Raw genomic sequence first — 24675 nt, forward strand, 5'->3', positions numbered from 1 at the left:
AGGAGGGCACGAGGAGCCCAGAAGTGCTGGGAAATACGGCTAGAAGTGCACTTGACCCGGTGGTCTGGGGGGACAGTGGCCCGGAGCTCTAGCGGAGCCCAGGGAGGAGTAAAGCCGTGGAAGGAGGAAGAGCTGGACCCAGGCGAAGGAAACAGCAGAGCCAGGAGGGTCCAGCACTGATTAATATGTCCAAGAATAGAGGAAAGGCTCCAGGGACCCCGGCGAAAGGGGATAAGAAATCCCCAGAGGGTATGCTTCAGAAACTGTGGAGAAAGGAAGAGGGAGACAGGAGCGAGGAGGGGACGGACCTGGGAGAAGACCAAGAGGATAAAAGGGTCACAAAGAACCTACTTGGAGTGTTTCCAAACTTTTGGTGACAGAATGGCCAATGTAATGCAATCGCAACTTGGTAAAATGAAGGAGGACCTCACGGGCGATCCGTGAGGTGAAGGGCGATCTGACCAGTACATGTACAAGAGTAGACACTAATGAAAGGGCTCTGCAAGACTTAGCAGAGGACTCTTACAAAGTGCAAGAATGGGTGGAGAGACTTGCCAAAGCCACCCACAATCTGGACCTTCAGACCAAGGATCTTGAGAATAGATCGAGGATGGCCAACATTAGGGTGACATTTTTGCCATAATCAGACAACGATTCAGACCTTCAACAGACGGTGAAGCTGCTGTTTGTCCACCTGACGGATATAATAAACCCGGAAGAGATCAGGGTAGACAGGGCTCATAGAGTGGGCCCAGAAGGGATGAGCCCGGTGCCCGGCCACGAGATGTGCTAGTGGTGCTGCATGAATATACGCAAAAAGAGGAAATCTTAAGGGCCGCGAGGGGGGCGGATGTCCTTGGCTTTAATGGATCCTCCATTCAGCTGTACCAGGATCTGTCGGCAATCACACTCAACAAGAGGAGGCAGATGCGCCCGATAACACAAGAGTTACAGAAGAGGAGTATTGGATACTGTTGTGAAGCAGCACACAGACGCTGGTAAGTTGGTTTCACATTTATTTAAGATAAATGAAAGCAAGAAAGACCCCAGAACATACGAGATCCTTCCCCATCAAAACCTCCATCAACTGACAACTTTAGAACGTAAAACAACACATGCAAGTGAATGTTCCGATGACATCATAGAGGACCTTGCTCTGCCTATGTCATCAACACTAGCTCTGTCTGCTCCCAAAGAGAAACATCATTACAACACATCTCCCTTTATTTCATTTTTTTTTTAAACAACTACATTTAACATCTCTTTTCCCAAGTGTCTGTTATACTAAAGCGTTCTCCTTTCACACACGACCTCTCCTCACGGTAGCTATCCTACTCTTGTTCCACACCTGCCCACCGGTCACACGTACTGCACCCTTCATGAATGCCACCACTCTGACTGGGTCCGAATAGAGGGAATCCCCTTTCTTTTTGATCAACCCTTTCCTTATCCTGACCCAATCTCCACATTCCACACGCAATTCTTTCTTTCCTCTTCTCATATTTTCACGCATGACCCAATCTGACTTACTTTTTACCAGAGACTTCCTCACCTGATCTACCACCAGGTCGGACTCCCTATTTCTACCAAGCCAAGGTGGGCACGTTATAGAAAACGACTTCCTGCCCCTCATAAGTTCAAACGGGCAAAATCCGGTAGCCGCATGTGGTGCCATTCTAAGAGCCCACATCCTATTTTGTATCATGGCTAACTTGTCCAAACCACATTCTTCTCCCATCCTCACACTCTCCATTACACAGCTATTCATCCTCTCAACAACACCATTTGATTCAGGATGATATAATGGAGTTCTCTTGTGTCTAATTCCACATCTCCTCAAATAGTTGGTGAAACTACCTCCTATAAATTGGGGACCATTGTCTGTCAAAACAGTTTCTGGTAAACCTTCATTGGCAAAAATTTCTTGTAAAACCCTTATCATGCTCTCTCCCGTGGTGTCTCTGACAACCTTAAAGTCTGTCCACCTGGAAAACAAATCCACAACCAACACAACATGTTTTCCGCGACCATAGCCTAATTCTACAGGACCCAGAATGTCCATAGCAATATCACTCCATATCCTAGAGGGTACGCCAACATCCACCAATGGCTGTTTCCTGGCTACAATGCCCTTACCACTCTTGATACAAAACTGACAATTTGCCAGCACTGTCTCTATTTCTTTGTCAAATCCTGGCCACCAATAATCTTCTCTCAAAACACCCTTTGTTTTGGTAACTCCAATGTGACCGCTGTGTGCTAATTCTATAACCTTCTTCCTCAAACCAATGTGGACAACAGCCCTACCCCACCTGAACAGAATATCCTCATTTACAGATAACTCGTCCTTCACTTCCCAATATGGTTTTGTATCTTCCTCCAATGACTGCTTATTCGGCCATGATCCAGACACAACATATGGAATTACTCTGTGGATTACATGGTCTTCTTTCATACCCTCCAACCACTCTGGTTTGGAGACTATACCATCAGTATTAACAAATACTAATTCTAAATCCTCCTTCTTCATATTCTCAGAGTTTGCAACTCTTACCCTGGACAGGCTGTCCGCTAGAATATTTCCCTTTCCTGGGATAACTTCTATTTTAAAACAGTGCGTCTGCATCCTGGTGACCCATCCTGCCACTCGGCGCAAAACTTTGTCAAGGCCCTTATTCTCAAATATTGCTTTTAGAGGCTTATGATCAGTGCGAAGTGTAAATTCCACTCCCCACACAAAACTCTTGAAACGTTCAATAGCCCAGAAACAAGCTAAAGCCTCCTTCTCAATGACCGAATATCTCATCTCTGCACCTCTGAGACCTCTTGACGCATGAGCTATAATGTTTTCAGACCCATCAACTTGTTTCTGAGACAATACAGCTCCCAAACCACCCTCACTGGCGTCAACCGTAATAATGGTAGACTTCCTAGTATCAAAACATCCTAACGGACGAGCCATATCTATATCTTTTTTGGTGCTATTGAACTCTTTTTCACATCGATCATTCCACTCAGTCAGCACCCTTTCTCAAAATTTTCCTTAGTTCCTGAACCTTATCAGCATAGTTTGTAACAAATTTCTGGTAGAATTCTGTCATTCCTAGAAATGAACGCAGCTCACTTTTATTTCTAGGCATTTCTATGTTTCTTATAGAATTCACCATATCTTCTTTGGGTCTTATCCCATCTCCTGACACTTCATGACCCAGATATTCCACTTTCGTCACAGCAAACTTACATTTCTCCCCTTTCACTGTGATACCCCTCTCCTCAAACATCTTCAACACCTTGCACAGATTTTTGTCATGTTCTTGTAAAGACTCTCCACTCACCAATACATCATCCTGAAAGCAAAAAACACCCTTCATCCCTCTCAACAAACGATCCATGATCTTCTGGAAAACTGAAGAGGCGGATGCTAATCCAAAAGGCATCCTTCTAAATTGGAACACACCTTCATGTGTAATAAATGCAGTGACTTTCCTACAGGTCTGCTCCAACTCCACTTGGTGATAAGCTGATGCCATATCCAGCTTAGAAAAATACTTTCCCCCACCCACCCTGGTCAATAACTCTCCCATGTTGGGCAGGGGATGCCTGTCCACCAACACACATTTGTTTAGCTCACGCATATCAACGCATAGTCTCAGATCCTCTGAACTCTTTTTCACTATTACAACTGGGGAAACCCACTCTACTCCCCCAGCTCTCTCAATTACGCCTGACGCCAACAACTTTTGTAATTCCATTTTTACACTGCCTCGTAAAGCAAACGGCACAGGTCTGAGCTTAGCCACTACAGGTACGCTATCCTTCTTCAAAATTATCTGGTGTTGAAACCCTTTTATTCTTCCCAAGGACTCATCAAACACTTTCTTATACTCTGACATATACTTCCCATGACTCACGGGTTCTTCGGAAACTTGTAAGACTTGGTCTGGATGGTTGGGATCCAGTCTTATTCCCAAATTCTTTTGTTCTCTCCACCCTAGTAGAGATTGTCCTTTCTTAGTGATATACACCTTTCCATCACAACATCGACCTTTAAATTCAAACTTACACCTCACGTACCCTAACAACTCAATTCGATCTTGATTGTAACTTCCTGGATTTATGTCCGGTATCGACAATGCTGATACATTCCCTCTCATCTCTGCTTCAAATATACTTCTAGAAATAAGTGTTATTTTTGACCCAGAGTCGGCCATTAATGACAACTTACAACCATTAACATTCACAACAGCATATGGACGCTCACAATCATCCTCTTCATCCCCCTTACCAACAACATTAACTGTATTGACAATAACACTCTGAGAGGGCACGACAACAACATCGTCATCAGACGATTTCTTATCCTCCTCTTCATTCACATAAAATACTTTTCTTTGATTATCTTGCCCAAATTGAAAATTCTTGCAACAGGACATAAAATGTCCTCTCCTCCTGCACTTAGTGCAAATGGTCCTACGACCTGGGCAGACTACGGAGGATGCAAAATGGGTTGCACTGGCGCAACGATAACACAGTCTATCATCTTTCCTCTCCTCTCTTTTCTCATCTTTCTGACAAATGTTCTGACTCTTTCTTTCCTTCGGAGTGTTCCTGCTTGACTGTCTATTTCTTCTTCTTCTTTTGTTCTTTCCTTCCGCTATGTTCATTACCTCTGGTTTTACTTCCTTATTATCTTCTCCTTCATTTTTAGATAACTTAGCCACACATGCTAAGGAATGCTCTACTCTCTTGGCTAAATCCAATACTTCATCTAAACTTGGTTCATCTTTTAGCCATAACTCTTCCCGTATTTTGTTAGATCTACAATGTGTCATGAATTGATCTCGAATGTGTTCATCAAAATTATCTTGAAATTTACATGTTAAGGCCAGATGCCGCAAAGCAGTGACGTAATCTTCAACAGACTCCCCCTGTGCTTGAACTCGCATGCGAAAATTGTAACGCTCCAAGATTGTGCTCCTTTTTGGATTAAAATGCTTGTCAAGTTTCAACAATGCGCTTTCAAATTCATTCAAATTATCTCCACTACCTTCTCCTTCTAGTTGTGGTAAAGTGTCAAAAATTCTCTGGCCTTCAAAGCCCAAAAAATGTAACAATAAAGCCAGCTTCCTCTCTCCAGAATATGACATACCACCAGCCGCCCTCATATAGTGCATGAAACCCTTGCGCCATTGCTGCCAAACAATCTTTGCCATTCCTGGAGTCGGCATAAAAATAGGAGGACCTGATATGCCTGGTAGACCTGCCATGACTACCTGAATGACGAAATGTACAGCTGGTGTGATATAGGATGGCTCTGTCCTCAAATATCTGCCTTTTTCTTAATCGCCCAGTTACTATAAGATATTCGGTATGTGGAAGCACAGTCTCATTCGATTTGCCTAACCACCTGTTATGTACATTACGGTAGTCACTCGTGGAGCAATTCGAATATACAAACACAGGGGAACGAAGGCGGGCACTTCACCCCCCCTTCCACGGACTGCTCAACGTGTCTGCGGAGCTTCTCTTTCTTTTTCTTCCGCTCGACGCCGCAGCTGGGCGGAGCAGAGCTGGGCGGAGCAAACCCCCTCCTTTCCAGTGGCTCCCAGAAGAGTGTGACTTCTCTCCACGGCAGCGCACACAGGGCAGGCACTCCCTCCGCAGCTGCTGCGGAGCTTCGCTTCCCCTTTTCTTTTTCTTCCGCTCGACGCCCCAACTGGGAGGAACAATCCGCCCTTTTCCAGGGGATCCAGGAGAAACGAGTTTCTCTCCACGGCAGCACCGGGCACGGGGACACAGGGGCGAGTTCCTCGCGGGCTGCTCAACGCTTTAGCAGTGGCCCAGACAACCCGCACATCCTGCGATATGTGTCGTGAGGGACGTAGGCAGCAGCTATGTGGCCTGGAGAGTCTCTCGATTCGGAAGGCTCCACCGGTGCGGTCGTTGCTCCGTGCTGGTGTGGACGGTGGATACTTCAACTTCACGGGGGTCTGGGTCTGCTTTCACTTCGCCTGCCTTCTTATCCCATCCTCGTCGCCATTGTTGTGAAGCAGCACACAGACGCTGGTAAGTTGGTTTCGCATTTATTTAAGATAAATGAAAGCAAGACCCCCGAACATACGAGATCCTTCCCCATCAAAACCTCCATCAACTGACAACTTTAGAACGTAAAACAACACATGCAAGTGAATGTTCCGATGACATCATAGAGGACCTTGCTCTGCCTATGTCATCAACACTAGCTCTGTCTGCTCCCAAAGTGAAACATCATTACAACAGATACAAATGGTCATTTCTGTTTGGATTGGTGTTTGAGCTGGACGCCAAGTTGATTTTATGGCCAAAATAAGGGTGGGATTTGGGGTACCCGGGCAGGGGTCTCCAGAAGAGGCAGCAGTGGCTGGGGGGAGGGATGGGGGGAGGTTTGTTTGGATCACCAAAGGGTCAGGGCTGACCTTCCAAAGGGGTCACTGGGGTTGGGAAATGGCACTGCCCCCGAGGAGGAGGAGGTCCGGGAGGAGCTAGATGCTGGCAGTGCTTACCCGGTGTGTGGGGGGGGGGGGTCATAGGTCTGGTGGGAGGGAAGCACGGTATGGGTCTTGATTCTGTCAGGAAGGATACTTCGGCTTCTATAGACAATGGGTAGAGCAATGAAAATATTATCCCTGAATATCAGGGGTTTGTATTCGCCCGTTTAAGAGGAAAAAAGTGGAGCTAATGCTGGCAAAAGAGAACCCTGACATCATAAGCTTTCAAGATACTCACATACAAGAGAAAGATGGGCAGAGGCTGAGGCTGAAAGGGTTTAGCCGCCTTCATCAATCGAACGGCCAGGGGAAGAAGGGTGGCGTCCTCATAGCCCTGAAAAATGGTTTAGATATTTCTGTCAGTCTTTTCCCGGGACACTGCGGGCAGTCCTGGTTCTGAATCTTCAAAGAGGTAGGGAGATGTGGTCAGTGGCAACCCTCTGTGCTCCAAACACAGGGCAGGACCACTTCATACAAGCAATGTTGTGTAAATCGGAGAGGGCTGCTAAGGGTAACCTAATACTTGCCGGGGACTTCAATTTAGCTTGGGACCCGGCGAGAGATAGGAGCGTGAGAATTTTTCAATCCCAGACTAACCTGTCTAAAGAGCTGCAAAACAAAATGTAGAACTTATCATTGGTTGATGCATGGCGGGAAAAGAGGGGCGAAGATAACGGGTACACTTTTTACTCTCATGTGCACAGGTCTACTTCCAGGATTGATTATGTCTGCTTGTCACGTTCCCTGGTAGGTAGGCTTAGGGAACTTGAAGTAGGCGAGATCTCGATCTCAGACCACGCTCCGATTGTGATAGCGCTCGCTTCCCCATCGCAGGCGGCGGGGCTATGGAAATGGAAATACCCTCTCACATATTTAAGGATGAGGTGTTACAAGATGAGCTGTGCCAGGAAATTGGCCAATACATTCAGAGGAACGATACAGAGGGCATGGACCCAGGGATAGTCTGGTATGCCTTTAAGCCACCATTAGGGGGACCATTATTGGGATCAAGGCTGGGAAGGACAGGGAGATTGGGAAGCTAGAAGATTTGGAGGCTAATTTGAAGGCAGTCATGCAGGAGCTAGCCTTTAGACCCTCCGCAGAGACTAGGAAGAAATCTAGGGTGATCAAGGGCCAATTGGACACGATAATCTCGGCCAAGGCGGAGAGGGCACTGTTGCATCTCAAGCAGAGGGCACTGTTGCATCTCAAGCAGAAGTTCTATGTGAAGGCTAACAGGGCAGATAGGCTATTGGCAAGAAAGCTGAGGAGCGAGGAAAAGGATAGAACGATACTGAGACGGCAGCGGGAAGAGGTCTCGGGGATCCAAGAGATCAAAAGGGAGTTTGCTTGTTACTATGGGGAGGTTTATAAGTCGGATAGCCCAGCGGAACGGGATCACGGGACGTATTTGGAAGGGTGCCACCTCACTGGGATTAGGGTAGAGGATAGGGAGGAGCTGGAGAAAGACTTAACTATAGAGGCCATTGCGGCTATCCCTCTTAACAAGGCTCCAGGCCCTGACGGCTTTACAGCAGACTTTTATAAAATGTTTAGGGACTTTTTGGCCCTGCGTATGGTAGCTCAATATAATGAATTTGGGGGAGGGAAGGGGATAACCAAATCTATGGAGGAGGCGAAAGTGGTACTACTCCCTAAGCAGGGGAAAGATCCTACAACATGCAGGGCCTACAGACCGATTGCTCTGATCAATCTGGACGCAAAGATCTTTACTAAGATTCTGGCGGCCCGGCTTGAACCCCTCCTCCCATCCTTAGTGGAGCCTGACCAGTCAGGATTTGTACGGGGGAGGCAAACGCATGATAATACCAGGAGGATTGCCCATATTATAGAGAAAGTAAACAAATCTAGGATTGAGGCTATTGTGGTGGCCCTCGACGCTGAGAAAGCGTTTGATAGGGTAGAATGGGGCTTTCGTTTCACCACCATGCGTAAGATGGGATTTGGGGAAAAATGTATGGGTAAAATAGAGGAGAATTATCGTAATCCCATGCTGCGCCTGATGATCAATGGGGAGGCATCTGATCCGGTGGCGGTATCTAGAGGCATGAAGCAAGGCTGCCCGCTGCCACCATTACTCTTTGCAATATATCTAGAGCTGCTTCTGTGTAAAATCAGATTCCACCAGGTGATTAAGGGGGTGATGTGCGGGGGTAGAGCATATAAGGTGGCTGCCTTTGCAGACATGTTGTTGACCCTGACAAACCCCTGGGTGTACCTGGAAGCCGTCGAGAGAGTTTTTGCAGAGTTTGGTCGGGTTACAGGGCTACGGATCAAGAAAAGTAAGTCAGGTGCTGTGTCTACAGATGTCCCCTGGGGCGCAAAGGGAGTTAAGGAAGAGCTTTGATTTTGCCTGGGCCCAGAGTAGGGTTAAGTATCTACAGACTGTCATTACGGGGACAATAGAGCATCTATACGAGGCAAATTATCTTCCGCTACTGGGGAAAATCAAGGGGCTGCTCCTGGGCTGGGGACCGCTGCCTGTGTCTTGGATAGGCAGGATCAATGCCTTAAAGATGGTTATCCTTCCAAAATCATTGTATCTGTTTATGGCGCTACCAGTTAGGGGTCCGGCTCCCTCCTTTAGAAATTTAAGCAAGCTCACTCAGGCCTACATATGGGCGAACAAAGAGCCTAGATTTCCCCGGAAGCTGATGCAATTGCCCAGACACAGAGAAGGCATGGGGGAGCCGGGCATGGTAAATTACTACCGGGCAGCTCAGATGAGGGTATTACGAGACTGGGTGAAGGACGACAGGGGAAAGGTGTGGAGGGAAATGGATAGGGCAGTGGTAGGATATGGGCTGGAGGGGGTTTTGTGGCTTCCCCGGGAGGACGGGCCCAGGAGGATGTATTGCAGCGCAATTGATGTGCTGGTAGGTAGGTCATGGGATGAAGCGGTGCACAGATCAAGGATTACCACCTTTCCTTCATCTCTCACACCCATCTTTGCTAATCCTCAGTTTACCCCTGTGCTGGGAGTTGACTCCAAATTCGATGCATGGCAAGTGGGGGACTGTAGGTGCCTAAGGGACCTCTATGGGGGGGGGGGGCAGATAAGAGACTTCCCTACCTGTAGGAGCATCTTCGGGGTGGGGAAGAGGAGCGCTTCCGATATATGCACCTAAGACATTGGACCCTACATCCATCTATAAATGGGGCGGCCACTAGGGAACTTACCCTATTTGAGAAATATGTTACAACTAAAGCAGGGGACAGACACCTAGTGGGGGATCTGTATAGGCTGCTCAAGGATGGGGAAGGGACGGGCGTGTGGAGTTTTATGGCCAACTGGGAAAAAGAAACCGGGCAATCAATTGCGCTAGAGCAATGGCAATCCCTGTGGGTGAACATTCCCAAGTTGACGAACTCCCTACAAATTCAAGAAATTTGGGTGAAGATGATGTACCAATGGCACCTTACCCTTTTAGGATAGCTAAAATGTATCGGCCCAAGACCGCCGTGCGTTGGAGGGGATGTGGAGGGAAGGGCTCCTGGGGACTTGTCTGGTGGCAATGCCCGAAGGTCGCCCCGTTCTGGGACAAGGTTTGTGAAGCGCTTCATTACATGATGGGCGCAGACATCGTAGGAGGCACAGATACAGGGTTGTTTATCATGGGACTGGATGGTACTCTGGACGAGCTGCGGACGAGGGCCCAAAATAAGGTATATCTGACCCTGGTGATGGCAGGGGCACTGGTAGTAGCACAAAAGTGGAGGACGAAAGAAGCGCCCGTGGAACATGACTGGGTAGGATGGGTTTGGACATTGGCAGCGCTAGAGAAAGTGATGTACTCGCTTAGGGGCGAACACCAGCAGTTTCTTGTGGATTGGGACTTGGTGCTGCAATTTCTTAAAAGGGATTCTAGGGCGGCCTGGTGCCCGCGTAGCATGAAGCTTCTGGGCTTGGTGTAATATGGTGCTGGGGACGGGCTCAGGGTGGGGAGGGGATAGTTGGAAGGACAGAAGGGGGACCCGGGAGACCCCAGATGGTGGAACTTGGAGTGCCCAGCAGCGTGGAGAAGGCACGGCGTGGGTCGAGCGAGGAAATTACTTTATCAAAGGACAGAACCAAAGAGATGCACCATGACTTGGGTGATGGGGGGGGGGGGATACGGGTTGTTTGGGGGGGACAGGGGTTGTTTGGGAGGGGGTGGGGGGATTTTGGGGGCTAAGATTTGGTTTGTTAAGTTTTTTACAAAGGGCAATAAAAATGTACATAAATAAAAATAGGTCCCTTCTGGCCACGGCCCTAATCAATTAGTGGCTTGATTATTGCAAAAGCCTGCTTGTCGGCACCTCATAATCTAATCTCACTCGGAAACGATACAAAATGGGGCCGTCGGGGCAATATATGGTCTGGCCAAGAATGATCATGTATCTACCTAGTATCATGTATCTACTGGTCAAACCAAGAATTAGACATAAATTACTCTCCCTGACTTACAAATGCCAGAATGCTGCCGCTCCTCTCTATCTTGAAAGAAGAATCTCTCGTGCTGAACCTACTAGAGCCTTGCGCTCTAAGAATTCTCACCCACTATATCAACCTCGCTATCGCCTAAAAAGGTCAGAGGTAACTGCTTCGAGGTTTGTTTTCCCCAGGAATGGAATACACTCCCTCATGCTTTTAAACTATCATCTTCTCTTCCGGTCTTTAAAAAAGCAGTCAAAACACTGTTCTTTAACTCTGCTGATTAGGTTCCTACTCTTTCTCTTTTGCTTGACTTGCCCCATCTGATCTACCTGTTTGTTTTGTCTTGGACTGCGCTCTGAGGCCCATGGGCGTGTAGTGCACTGCATTTTTAAATACATTAAAATAAATAAGTGCATTGAAATGCCCCAATAATGCCATCATATTCCTGTTTTAACTTGTCACCATATAGAAGATATAGCACCACATGCCCAGGTGCTGCCATCAGTGATTGCGTTACACAGAGGTTGCCTTACAAATCTAATACAAATAAATAAACAATGCAGCCTCAAATGCCTGAATAATGCTATCAAATGACTGAGATAGTTCAGCAACTAAAAAAACAGTATTTCCCATGTGGGCATAGAAAATAAATGAACACATGTCTAGTGTTAATTTTCTGTTAGTCATGATGGAGCGGTGCCTGACAGTGTAAAAGAAAACAGTGATTGGACCTCTCGGACACTCCGGCTACAGTGACTCACTCTAAATGGAAACAAACTGGGCCTCATTACAACTCCGGCGGGGAGTCATGCGTCGGGAATTGTAAATCCCCATCCGAGTCCCATACGACTGGGGGGGATGGGGGGAGAATGGGGACCACAGAAGCACTGGCACCGTTAATATCAGTGCTGTTGCTTCCGTGAAACTCTGCGGGCAAGTGCAGTTCCGCCCACCAGGCCTGATGCTGGTGGGCGCGACGGCACCCGCCCGCAAAGTGGTACTGTGCCGGTCCAGTAACAACGGTGCCAGTAGGCTTACCGGCACTGTTGTTACCGGACCGGCACAGTTGTAACGAGGCCCACTTTTTTTGTGGCACCAGCCTCCACCTGTGCTCCAGATGTGAAAAGCAATTCTTGTGCTGGTTGGCACTGATGCCACAAATGCCAAATTGCTTATTTTTCGGTGTGCGGTACATTAGCAGAAGCACCTGACTGTATGAGCAAGTTAAAAGAAATCTCAATGGCCAGTCGTTTGCGCTGCATTGATTCATATGGGAAATAATGTACCTTCTTTCTGCAATATTATTTTTAGCATGAGCCCAAACTGGAATGGGATTTTTAACTGTTTTTTTTAATTTTATTTTTTAACTGCTGCTGCCCCGTGGATCTCCCACTTCACAGATCCAAATGGCAGCAGCAAAGTATGAATACCAAGTACTTCTCACGTCCTCTTGAGGCGTGGGGCTCTAATGGCTATCATGAGAGTGGAGAGGGTCAGGAATTAGCAAAGCCTCTGGCAGTAGTGTATCTATCCTCGAATTCTGTAATAAAGTGTCAACTAGCCCTCTACACACTCATGGCAGTTTTTTGAGTCAAAATGAAAAGTGCAATTTTAAGTGCCTTCTCTTAAAGTTGCATTGATCACGCCAAAGAAGATGTCGTTCTAGCTTTTAATTTTCATTTGAGGTTTATCAAAGGGTTTTGCCACTGTTGCAAAATACAGAAAACTGTATACCAAGCCTGGCCCATTTCTACTGTGAGTGCGGGGCTGTTGCTGTAATCAGGCTCTCTGCTAACGGTTATACAATGGGCGCTAATCAGAGCAGAACACTTACAATTAGAAAGATGACAGTGTGCCACTAATGACATGGAATTCTTGCATAATAGGGCACGTGTGTTTCTAATGAGTTTGCACTTTTCCTGGAAATGTGAACTTCATCTGGTGTTTAAAGAATGCAGCATGCCCTAATTAAGCGGAAATGCACTCATCACGTCTTCAATGTATTATGTCGGACAGGTGTGAATGCTTGGTAGTAAGCTTCCATTTTCTTTTCTTTTAAGCGGTGGCCTTCTATCTTGCTGACCAGTGGTGGGCTATTGAGGATATTGTACGAACATCTAGTCCCCAGAGAGAAGGTATTCTCAAGGTACGGTAGAATCTTTTTTTTTTATATATATATAAAACATTTTTATTGAATTTTACACATGTACATAAAATAAAAGTACATACGAATGAGTAAGAGGCATCATTAATGAGAGGCATTATATGGGATCACTGAGTCTATTGAGGCAACAAAAAAGGGGGGGTGAGAGGGGACAAAGGGGGAGGAATTCATTGATCGTTCGTCCACTTCCCCCATATTTTCTGAAATTGTCGGGGACAGCCCCTTGCTCTGTAGATGCAGCGTTCCATGGATGTGCACCTAGTAACTTCGTTAGACCATCGGGTTAGGCTCAATGTCTCTGCCGAGCCCCAGGCTGCGGCAATCAATCGTTTCCCCACTCCCAGTGCAACAGCAATGAACGATTTGACATGGTTAGTGAAATCCACTCACCACCCCCCCCCCCCAGACGCCAAGCAATATCAGTTTTGGATCCATCGGGATCTGGGACCCCAGTGCCTTCGTAATCCTGCCGGTGCACTTCACCCTACTGTAGATTCTTGATGTGCAGAGGAAGCTATTCCCAGCAATGCTGTTTCAAATTTTTATGTTATTATGGTTGGTTATTAATGTTGAAAAAACTGATTAAGAAAAGGGTCAATGTAGGAAAAAGAAGGCTAACATTGCGTAATGTACTGTCGCAACGCAGCGTGTACTTCAGATGTAGCAGTACAAAATGTGCTCACCTGAACCAGGGATATTGCTGTCACCTGCTGATACTGGATGAATCATTGTGTAGAAATCTTAATTTTACTTTGTGTCAGCCTTTAGCTTATGCACTTAAAATGCCCATATTAGCTAAAGCGAGTGATCTACCAGGAAAAGAAAAGCATATTTTTTGTTAATTTGTTTTTTATTTGTTTATATGTTGGGATGAATCCAATGGTGTCATCACGGATTACCCAGCGATAACCTCCTCCCATGTGGCCAGGGGACAGCAGCCACTACTTGATCCTGACCCGAGAGGTGTGGGGGCAGCTATATGAGGGAAGGGAGGATTACATGGAAGGCGACAATCACCGGGGAGATGTTGTGGCTTTATTGGATGAGGCGTGATATACCCTAATGGCCTATTGCCATATATCTGTTCCCCCCCACTAGGGAAAATAAAGAAACCTTTTCCCAACACCCTGTAGGCCAAACTCCCATCCATAACCTGAAGAGTAAAAGCTCCAAGAAAATCCTTTTCAGTTCTAGTTTTCCTTCTTGCGGAACTGAACTTCCATATGGAATCATTAAGAAAGGCTCCAAGTACTATGCATCAGAAATCATCGATGGACTTCAATTTCCGCATCCACCTGGGTACTCAGACGAGGCGGATGAAGGAATTGATGCAGAGCAGCAGGAGTGTCACAGTTAATGAGCGTGCTAGTTGTTGAGTTAAAACACCTGTGCACACAGGACCTTTTAAAAATGGTGACCGAACATTGAGAGAGGGCTCAGGAGAAGACGCAGCATCTCCATTGAAGACGAACAGAAGCTGGAGGCACAAGCCGATGTGCAGAAGCTGGCGGCACGAACCAGTGTGCAGAAGTTGGAGGGGCGAGCCGGTGTGGCGGAGCAAAGGAGCTCGCCAACAGAGAAGGAAAGTAACATGTTGCGAGTAAGGCATGCCATGGAGAGGCCAGGAACCGCGAGAGAACTCCCGGAGGTCCAGCAGCCAGTAAAAGCAGTGTTGTCCTTACCGGGAGTCAAAGAAGGCAGTGTGCAGGAGCGGAACCACGAGAGAAGCTGGATCGACATCAGAGCCACCTAGAGTGGGAAGTAAGCAGCAACGGTTTGCCAGGTAAGCGCATGCCAGACCGAAGATGCTACACCAAGCCGGTGACTCAGCCTGAGCAGAGTGGGGACTCCGGGGCATTTCAGTGACTGCAACAAAGAGAATTTGAACATTGTGAAGTTACAGAAAGTGAAATAATAATTAGATTATTTCTAAATTGAAAGGAAAGAGTGTGCCAGCCCAAACCCCAAAAAAGTGAATGCAAATATGGGGAAAGCTTAAAGGAACTGTGAAAACAAGCAGTACAATGCTAAGAAAGGTATATTCTACATGGATATAAAGTGAAACTATAATATATCAGAAGTCCTGGCAAGCATACACCAGGCAGTTGTGAGTACAAAAGAAGTCCTGGCAGGAGAGTCCACAGGCAGTTGTGAGTGAAGAGAAGTCCGAAGACAGACAATAAGTAACTAATGGATACCAGTCAATTATATTACACAGCCATGGTAGTGGCTGTGTAGTTATGGTTAAGTTGCTCTTTCCATAGGAAGAGCACTTTTTGGATGGCTTATAACTCAGCCGTCCCTGGACGAATCCTCATGAAACTTTGAAAATAAAGTATATGGCCCACTCAGAATTTTTTTTGCAAAGTTTGGTGAGGTTTGGTCTGGGAGGAGGGTGGGGGGAGTTGTATGGGCGGGGTCCCAAAATGTCTTTTTTCCCCATAGACTGAATGGGGGGGAAACTTTGCGCACGCCTACAGGCCAAACCACTGGTCGAATTTTCACCAAGTTTGGGGCAGGGGCTTGGTCCCGAAAGTGTGCTTTTATAAATTTGGTGTCAATCCGTCCAGTAGTTTCCTTTTTAAACGATCAAAAAGTATGTCTCTAAAAATTAGTGATATCTATGTCCGCTCTGCGGTCACACTTCCCTGTTCGCTCCACGGACAGGATACCGATTGGCTAAGGGGCTGACGTCTTGACCGCGGACACGCGACGTCTCCGCCGATTGGTTACAGTGAGCCGTGATTTGCGTCAGGTTGTTTGGATGCGCCCGACATCTTGGATCCTCTGACAGCGCAGCGGCAACCAGAGACGAAATGCTGTTTCCGAACTGTGTTCATGATGTATTCCCTATGCCCGCCTTGTCCAGAATGTTTGTGTACTGAAAATGAGGAGTCTCATAAGGATAGTATTTCAGTCCGTGCTGTGCCTAGGCACCTTGAAATTATTCTAAGGACACGCGTGGTGTCAGCGAACATTAAGATTGGGTACATGCCGTACTTACATTTTTATTAGTATGAGGGTGCTCCTCATTTATACGCCACCAGGGGGTGATATGCTGCGGTGGTTGTGGCCAGGGCCTACAGTCTTGGTAGCATGGCCAGAGGCCATGCACCCAAGATGAAATAGATAGGTAGAGAAACTATAAGGCACTATGGGCGCGATATGCTGTGGTAGTTCTGGCCAGCACCTATAGTCTTGGGTGAACTAAGTTAAAGGCAGAGTTATTAGCCACAACGGTTTTCATACACTATACACCCACACCTTCAACTATTTATGCCCTTACACCCAAGCCTCTAGCCTCTGGGCACAACCACTTCAGCATATCACAGCTATAGATACACCAGGCCATGCACCAAACAACAAAGTTATAAGCACTGCAATTTGTCACTGCACACCTATACATTAAAATATGTATGGACAAACACCCAAGACTCTAGGGCCTGGAAACAACCACTCCAGCATATCACAGCTATGCATACACCCGTATTATCGACCATCAAGGAGGTGGTTGTGGGAAGGACGTAGAGTCTTGGATGCATGGTCGAAATCCATGCACCTAAGACCAAACTTGTACGTAGTGCAGTTAAAAGCCACAATTGGTGTGATATGCTGTGGTGGTTGTGGCCAGGACCTAGCCATGCACCCAAAAACAAAGCTATAAGCACTGGAGTTATAGGCCACTATGGTTTTTACATATTGCACACCCATACATTGCAATACCTATGGCCTTATGTCCAGAGCCTATAGTCTTGGGTGTGACTGAAGCATATTACAGTCACAGTAGTGGCTATGCAGTTAGTTAAGTTGCTGCTTCCATAGAAAGAGCACTTTTTGGGCGGCTTCCATGTCCACAGACATGTGGCCCCTTTACTGATTGGTTGTGGAACAGCGTGAAGTGCATGAGATTCTGTCGCTGCGGCCGCCATCTTTCGTTCGTGTTTTGGTGTACGCGGACATCGCCCCTAACACATACAATCGCAGCCAGCATTGCACTTGTTACACTTATGCAACACTGTTTCGGAAGGTGAGTGTTACTGAGGCTGGGATGGGCTGTGGCAGCAGTAAGTCCAAAAAGTGGTGTTTTCATGTCACCAAAGTCATACGGTACAGTGGCAGTAGATGCTCAATATACAGCAAAGAATCACGCTGTCTGTCTTGCAACGCTTTAGCAACACTATTACTGTGAGACTGGCGTCCTACATTTTAAAATCTGAGACAGCCACCTGCACTATTTGCTGCCAACAGTGGTTCAGCACGTGTATGGGAGTAGCGATTCTCATGAATGGATTCTAATATGTTGTAAAGTGAGAATGTATTTGCATTCTGAGTGAAGGTCACTTGATTTGCTTTTTTTGGTTTCCAGCACAGTAGGGCCACGCATCCAACTGTACCCATAAGGGTCCATTGTTTTTTTACCTTGAGCTTGAGCGAAAAAAAAGTAAGAATGAGGGAGTGAAAGTTTGCAACACATACCATTTGATAAGGTTATGTTTCAAAAACATTTGTAAGGCACATGAAATATCACTTCACTAAGAATCATTGAGCCATAAACATTGCTGTCTGACTTCACCTAAACCAATGGAGGCGGTACATATCATGCAAGTTAAATTTTGACGACTGCACACCGCACTGAGTTTGAATTTTTATATTACCAGACCATTATTTTTGATAATATTATTGATGCATTACCTTTCTGTGCAGTTGTTATTTTTCCCCCCCTTACCGAGAGTGCAGATTGTCCGCGTTCTCAGGCTATGCGTTCATTCACCCTTGTTGAACGCTAATATTTTCCCTTTAAAATGTCATGTTTGGCCATATCGGTAGCTGTATCTTTTTGCGCGTTCTGTTGGTCTTTTCTGAAATCACGAGGTGGCATTTGCAAATGCTTGCACATCACTTTTGCCTTGGTAGCTGCAATTTTATCTTTGTGTATAGTTGTCATTTTCTTTAAAGTTATAGAGACTGCAAATTGTTGACATTTGTAGCCTGTCACTAGCTATACCCATGTTGAAACCTACTATTTGCTTAAAATTTTTTGTATGCAACTTCGATTTGTGTCTTAGTTCCTATGTTCTTTTTTGTCTTTTTTTTTAAATTGTTTGGTAAAGGTTGGTGATTGATACGTGTTTTCTTTACACTTTCCGGACCAGCTACTCAGTCGCCAAATGCAGTTGCTGGTGACCGGGGTGCCTGCCCGTAATAATTCTGTGGGATGATCGCACCGGCCCACTCTGTCCGTACGCTGAAGTGTCTACTAGGAGTAACATAACATCTTTTACGGTGTTGTAGCCAAAATGTCATGGCAACGTTTTGACAATCATTGCGGAAACAAAGGGGTTGCTTTATGGAAAACGCATAATTTATGTTTGGAGAAAAAAAAACGACGTGTGCTTCACCATTAACATTTTCGATGACGAACGATGAAACAAATTTATTATGTGATTGACAATGGGATTACTCCGATGTTCGTGCGCAGTTTATTGCAAAATAAAAGTACTTTAGAAATTCAAAAAATGTTGCTCTTTCTTTTAAAAACTAGTTTATTACTTCAAAATGTCACGTGCTACATTGTACGTTCCTTGTGTTAATTTTCAGGTGCTGCGTCACGGCACGTAGGTGCTTATGAGCGCATTTGGCTATGCTGGAGAGGATCATCAATGAGAAAGGTGCTGCATATCACTAGGGTTGGTTATGTGAGGTGTTAGGCAGCTGCAGCAATGGCGAACATTAGAACAGGATGAACACGCTCTGCTGTCAGATTTAGTATGTTTGTCAAAGAGGAAAAATGAGGTAAGGTACACTGCAAATGTTTGTGCTACATCAACGTTTCTGCAAACATACATGGTTGCATGCTCGGTACAATCTTATCTTCTGACCTTTCCACCTGGGCACCTTATGAAAATATGTGTACGAAGGTGAGTTCTAATGCTCATGGTTTCAATATGTCTGCCATGATTGCGATTGAGGCCAGAGTTTGCTGGGATTTTTTTCCGCACGTAATATGACAATTAATTTGGGCAGTTATTTGACAGTTTTGGGGAAAAAAAACTTGGTGCATTTACTGAAAATGTGTCTACGGCAGACTGGTAATGCCCGAAAAGACTGGTGTTGCAGTGTTTTGGTGTTTGACAAGTATCGCTCTTTCAATAAAAAAACAACGGTACAACTTCAGTGGCTGAGTGGTAGGCTGTACCTATGGGTAGTGGCCACAGTGTCTGGGTCCTGGTATAAGGTCATGATGTGCGCAATGTGGTTACTGGCCATGACCAGAACTGAGAAAAGATAGCATTACAGTGGCAATGTCCACCTGGGACTGGCTTTGTGGTAAATTGTTGCACATAACCATACATTTCACTGGGAATAAAAATGTGCTCATTACAATATGGTCACACAGTTTCCATTTCTTTTTGTTTTTTTGCAGACTGCAATGGAAAGCGAAGAAGGACTATGTATGCAACACCCGGCTTCCCTTTCTATGGTGGCCATCTTAGAAGAGGATGTTATTTCTTAAAGCGGGACGCCAGAGGCGGCCCGCTTCAAGACACAAAATCATCTGTTTTAATACCACGGGTTACTGCTTTGGAAATGTACATTGCAAATGGCTTGCATCCCCCATTTTAGGAGTGGGGGGGGGGGGGGTTAAAGGAATGGTTCGCCCAAAATGTTTTATTTCAAAAATAGATGGGCAATATTAAAAAAAACGATTTTTTTTCCCCACGGGGAGCCCTAAAGCCCCAAATGGGAAAGCAGATTTAGGCAGAAACACAACGCGGTTGCGTTTGAAAACGCAGCGGTTTTTCTTTCTAAGTTTCTCAGGCTCGCTCGGAGGAGCCTGAGAAACTTAGAAAGAAAAAACACAGCGTTTTCAAACACAATAACGTTGTATTTATGTTTGCGGTCGCTTCAAAAGCAACCGCAAACATAAATGCAACGTTTTTAAAGCTGCGGTTTTTCCTCCAGCCCGGAAAACTTAGGAAAAAAAAACGCAGCTAGGGCTTATTTTAAAAAATAAATAAATAGCACTTACTGAGATGCAGCTGTAGCTTTTCTGCCTGTAGTCTCCGGTCCCCGTCCTCCGCGTACAGCACCAATGAAGGAAAAGCCACCCAGTGGTAGCTTTTGTTTACTACAGCTGGCTGGCTTTTCCTTCATTACTTAACAATCTCAAAGGAAAGAACTCAGGCACACTCCTTTTGGGTGACTTAAATAGATGGAGGGGAAATCCAACTGACAAAGAGGCTATCAGCCTAGAAAAACACCTCTCCGACATTAGTTATTCGATCGCCAACAAAGGTCCGACCAACAATTCAAACAACCAACTTGATTGGGTTATTACCAATAACATAGACCTCACAGTTACAAACACACAGCCCTGTATCTGGAGCGATCACTATAAAATTGAAGCCACACTCTCACTGTCATTTAAAAAAACCCTTCCCGACAACACACCCAAAACTATCCTAAGCAGAAATCTCAAGAAAATCACCCCAGATATTCTCTCGCAGGGGATCTCATACATTATGAGTAACACCACAGATGATGATTCCTGCGACAGTATCATCTCCACATACAATAATCACTTCCAAGAGCTACTAGATAAAACTGCCCCATTAAAAAATAAACAAGCACGCGCCAATCCTAACCACCAACATTGGTACACCGCGGAACTTGGCTCCCTCAAAACAGCCAAGAGGAAACTTGAAAGACAGTGGCTTAAAACCCCCACAGAACTTAATAAAGACAAATGGAAGGAATATGACATTCTGTATAGAAACAAAATAACTGAAACAAAGCAAAACTATTATAATGAACAAATTACAGGTGCATCCAACTCCACAGGAAAGTTGTTCCAAATCTTAAAAACCTTCGAAAAGCCACCCACTCTCACTCCTCCCTTCCAGCCTACCATGTTGGACTGTGAAAAAGTCCAAACTGCATTTGCACAAAAAATCTCAAAAGCCAGAGATACCATCTTAAATTGCTCCATCACTGACACCACTCTGATGATCAACAAGGTAGCCCCCGAAATTAAAATACCTAAGTTTCAATTCAGATCAATAACACTAGAAACTATGTCAGACACTCTCTCTAACATGAATTGCACTTCATGCCCTGAAAATATACTGCCCCCTAAATTCATCCTAGACAATATAGCCATCTTCTCACCCTTCCTTTGCCGTATGGCAAACTCGTCCTTTAGAGACCGGACTGTTCCTACTAGTCTAAAAACAGTAACGGTCACACCATTGTTAAAAAAGCCTGGCCTAGACCAGCAAAACCCAGCTAACCTTCGACCTATCACAAATTGTAATTTTTTGCTGAAGATTCTTGATAAATTAGCTACACATCAATTCCAAGAATACGTAGATAAGCACGATTTGTTACATCCCCAGCAATCAGGATTTAGAAGTGCACACAGCACAGAATCTGCATTACTTGACCTTCAGTCTAAAATGCTGGAAATCGTCGACAAAGGAAAGGCCGGCCTGCTCATCCTGTTGGACCTCTCAGCGGCCTTTGATTTACTAGATCATGGAAAGCTCCGCGAGGCCCTGGGAAAAGCAGGAAACTGTGCCGATGAGGCCATTGAGTGGATATCCTCTTTCTTGGAGAACAGAAAATCTAAAATCACCTGGGGTGGTTATTCCTCCAGTACGAACCCGGTGGACTGCGGCGTCCCACAAGGCGCCAGCTTTTCACCTCTTCTATTTAATCTTTATATTCGTTGTCTCTGCGCCCTTCTATCGCAGTTGGGCATCTACTTTACCAACTTCGCAGATGATACACAACTGATCATAGAACTCAGCGGAGACCATGCTACAGATAACAACAGGCTGTCAGCAGTCTATAACACTATAGAATGCTGGATGAAGGCCCACTGGATGTGTCTAAATGGCTCAAAAACTGAACTTATGACATTTGGATCCACAAAAGCGTTATCCAAGCTAGGCCCAGTCTATTCGTCCTTCACTATCAAAGACTCCAACATTGTAGTATCAAGCAAAGTGAAAACTCTTGGCATATACCTACAATCCTCACTAGGAGCAGACGCACAGGTCTCATACCTTAAAAAGAACTGCCAATACTATCAGAGACTATTACGCCGTATCAGGCCATATCTCAACGCCAAAAATAGCGCTACCATCGCTAGAGCCACAATTTTGTCCCGACTGGATTATGGGAATGCGTTGATGCTTGGGTCAAGTAACTCCTGCATCAAACAATGCCAGATAATCCAGAACAATGCTATTAGAACTATCACCGGCAAATCCAAGCGCGAGCACATCACTCACGACCGAATAGGTCTTCATTGGCTCGCTATAGAGGAGCGTATCAAATTCAAATCGCTGACTCTCGTCCATCGCTGTCTATTCGGCACGGCCCCCTCCTACCTTAAAAGGGAATTTTGCTGGTACGAACCAAGCCGTTGCCTCAGATCAGCTAAAAAAGGCTTACTCAAAGTCAACCACTCTAGAATCAAGGCTAACGGACTCGGGAGAGCTTTCCCCACTAAAGCCATTGCACTCTGGAACGAGCTTCCAGACAATCTTAGACTGGAAAGCAGTCACTCCTTATTCAGGAAGCAGCTGAAAACGTTACTCTTCCGGTAATTAACTTCTTTTTCAGCCTGGACTGTCCTGAGTCCTCCTCTTTTCTTCTTTATGTAGTCCTGTGAACTCCGTCTTACGTGTTTTTGTCGCGCCCTGATGCTCGCGAGCTGCGGCGCGTAATAAATATATAAATAAATAAATAAATAAATAAATTAGTGCCGCAAAAGCCAAAGCGAGCACAGCGGCGGGCATCCATTTCACAAAATGGATGCCCCCATGTGCTATCTTTGAGCTTGAATGGCTCAAAATTTTACATAGGGACTTCGAAATCGTTTTATTTTTAATATTGGCTATCTATTTTTGAAATAAAAAATTTTGGGCGAACCATTCCTTTAATGATCCAGAGACCTCGTTATGCATTTTCGGTTCCATTGCCCTCATAACTTGCCCTGCTGGCACTTTGTCCACCGTTCCAGTCCCTGGAACGGAGGATGAACACTACAATATTCCCATTAGCATAACAGAAACTATAAATGGAACGGTTCGAAAATATTATTGCATCTATGTACTTTACTACGAAATATAAAGCAGATGCAGTGTATGCGTTTTTTTTTTTTTCCATTCCTTTTTGTGACTGTGAATGGTGGGTCCCCAAGGAACATTTCTTTGTGTATGTATGGCTTTTGTTTGGAAGGATAGCGAAGACCGAAAGTTGCGGACGGAACTGAGGAAAGAGGCAGCAAACAGTAATATGGAGGGGTAGGTGGAAGGTGGAAAATGTAGTGGGTGTGTTATTTGTGAGCTGGGGCCAGTGTTTCTACAGCTGCTTCTTCACAACACTACTGATGTTTTTTGTGGAGGAAGGATGGATTTAGCTAATGTCATTTTAAGAGAAATAGCAGTTTTATTAAAAGTATGTGCTGTGTACGGTAGGCAGTGAATAAGTCAAAAACATAATGTCGAAAAAAGAAATGTCGGAAAAAAAGTTGAATGCTTTATTTTTTAATTTACCTGTTTTTTTTGGGTTTCGGAGGTAAAATAAAAAAGGGGTAAAACAAAAAAAAATACAAAAATAGGGGTTGGGGGAACCCCCCCATTTCGAACAAAAAGCAACCAAAAAAAGAAATTCGACATTTCTTTTTTTTTTTTAGACATTATGACTTTCAACATTGTCATTCAACTTTATCACTATAAAACACTGTGTACTACGTTGTTATAAGCTGTGTACGATTAGGTGTTGGAGTTGTGCACGGAAAATGTTGCGGTTGCATGTTCACACAGCAGCACAAAATGTACCTCCACACTGTCTACGAGGCCCATATCTTATTGTGAATTGTGTATGGGTTTTCGGACACGTCACCATGCTGTGCGCCAGCATATGATCATCTAGTATTCTTCGGAAGGTGTGCATTAAAGGCAAATGTTTGTAACTGGTATGGTTACGTGTCACTACTAGAAACCTATTGAATTTACTAGAACAATTTTGTACAAGGCACGATATGAGTCAGTTGCCCAACTAAAAACGTATGCAATTTAGTAAAAAAAGCTTTAAGGGCACATTATGGTTCTAGGTAAAATCGAAAAAAAAACTGAAATTCACCAGTTATGGTAGGCTAAGCAACAATACCTGCCTGGACCACTGTGCACTGCTAACACTAACACCCTGGACATGACAGATGGCATCACAAATGTCATTGATGGCATCACTGATGATATCACATGTGTAGGCATTTTGTTTTTGTTCACTTCCATATATATTTCTGAGGCTTGTGCAATCTGCTTAGATCACATACTGTGCATAGGCCGACATCTAGTGGAAGCTGCAGAGTATTAGTTTGTTTTTCGAAACTCGAAAATGGGCGTCGACACAGGGCGTGCCAGTAATACTATCCCTAGTGTGACGTCCACTGTACCCATGATCCCTCACACGTCTAGGACCCTCAGATTGTTTTTTTCCGCCATACTGGTCGGAAGAATTTCGCGGAGTTCCCT

The 24675-nt window shown here is 45.3% G+C and overlaps 1 protein-coding gene across 6 annotated transcripts in view; it reads left to right on the plus strand.

The window, feature by feature from the left end:
* The window catches only part of FAM169A (family with sequence similarity 169 member A), a 988180-nt gene that overhangs the window by 378997 nt on the left and 584508 nt on the right, over nt 1-24675 (plus strand). For all 6 annotated transcript variants that reach the window (XM_069627477.1, XM_069627479.1, XM_069627476.1 and 3 more), the window contains exon 4: nt 13026-13111. In XM_069627477.1, the coding sequence (XP_069483578.1) occupies nt 13026-13111 (86 nt within the window). The remainder of the gene's footprint in view (nt 1-13025; nt 13112-24675) is intronic.

The sequence above is a fragment of the Ambystoma mexicanum genome, chromosome 6p (assembly GCF_040938575.1).
Source record: "Ambystoma mexicanum isolate Mex_15411 chromosome 6p, UKY_AmexF1_1, whole genome shotgun sequence".
NCBI lineage: Eukaryota > Metazoa > Chordata > Amphibia > Caudata > Ambystomatidae > Ambystoma > Ambystoma mexicanum.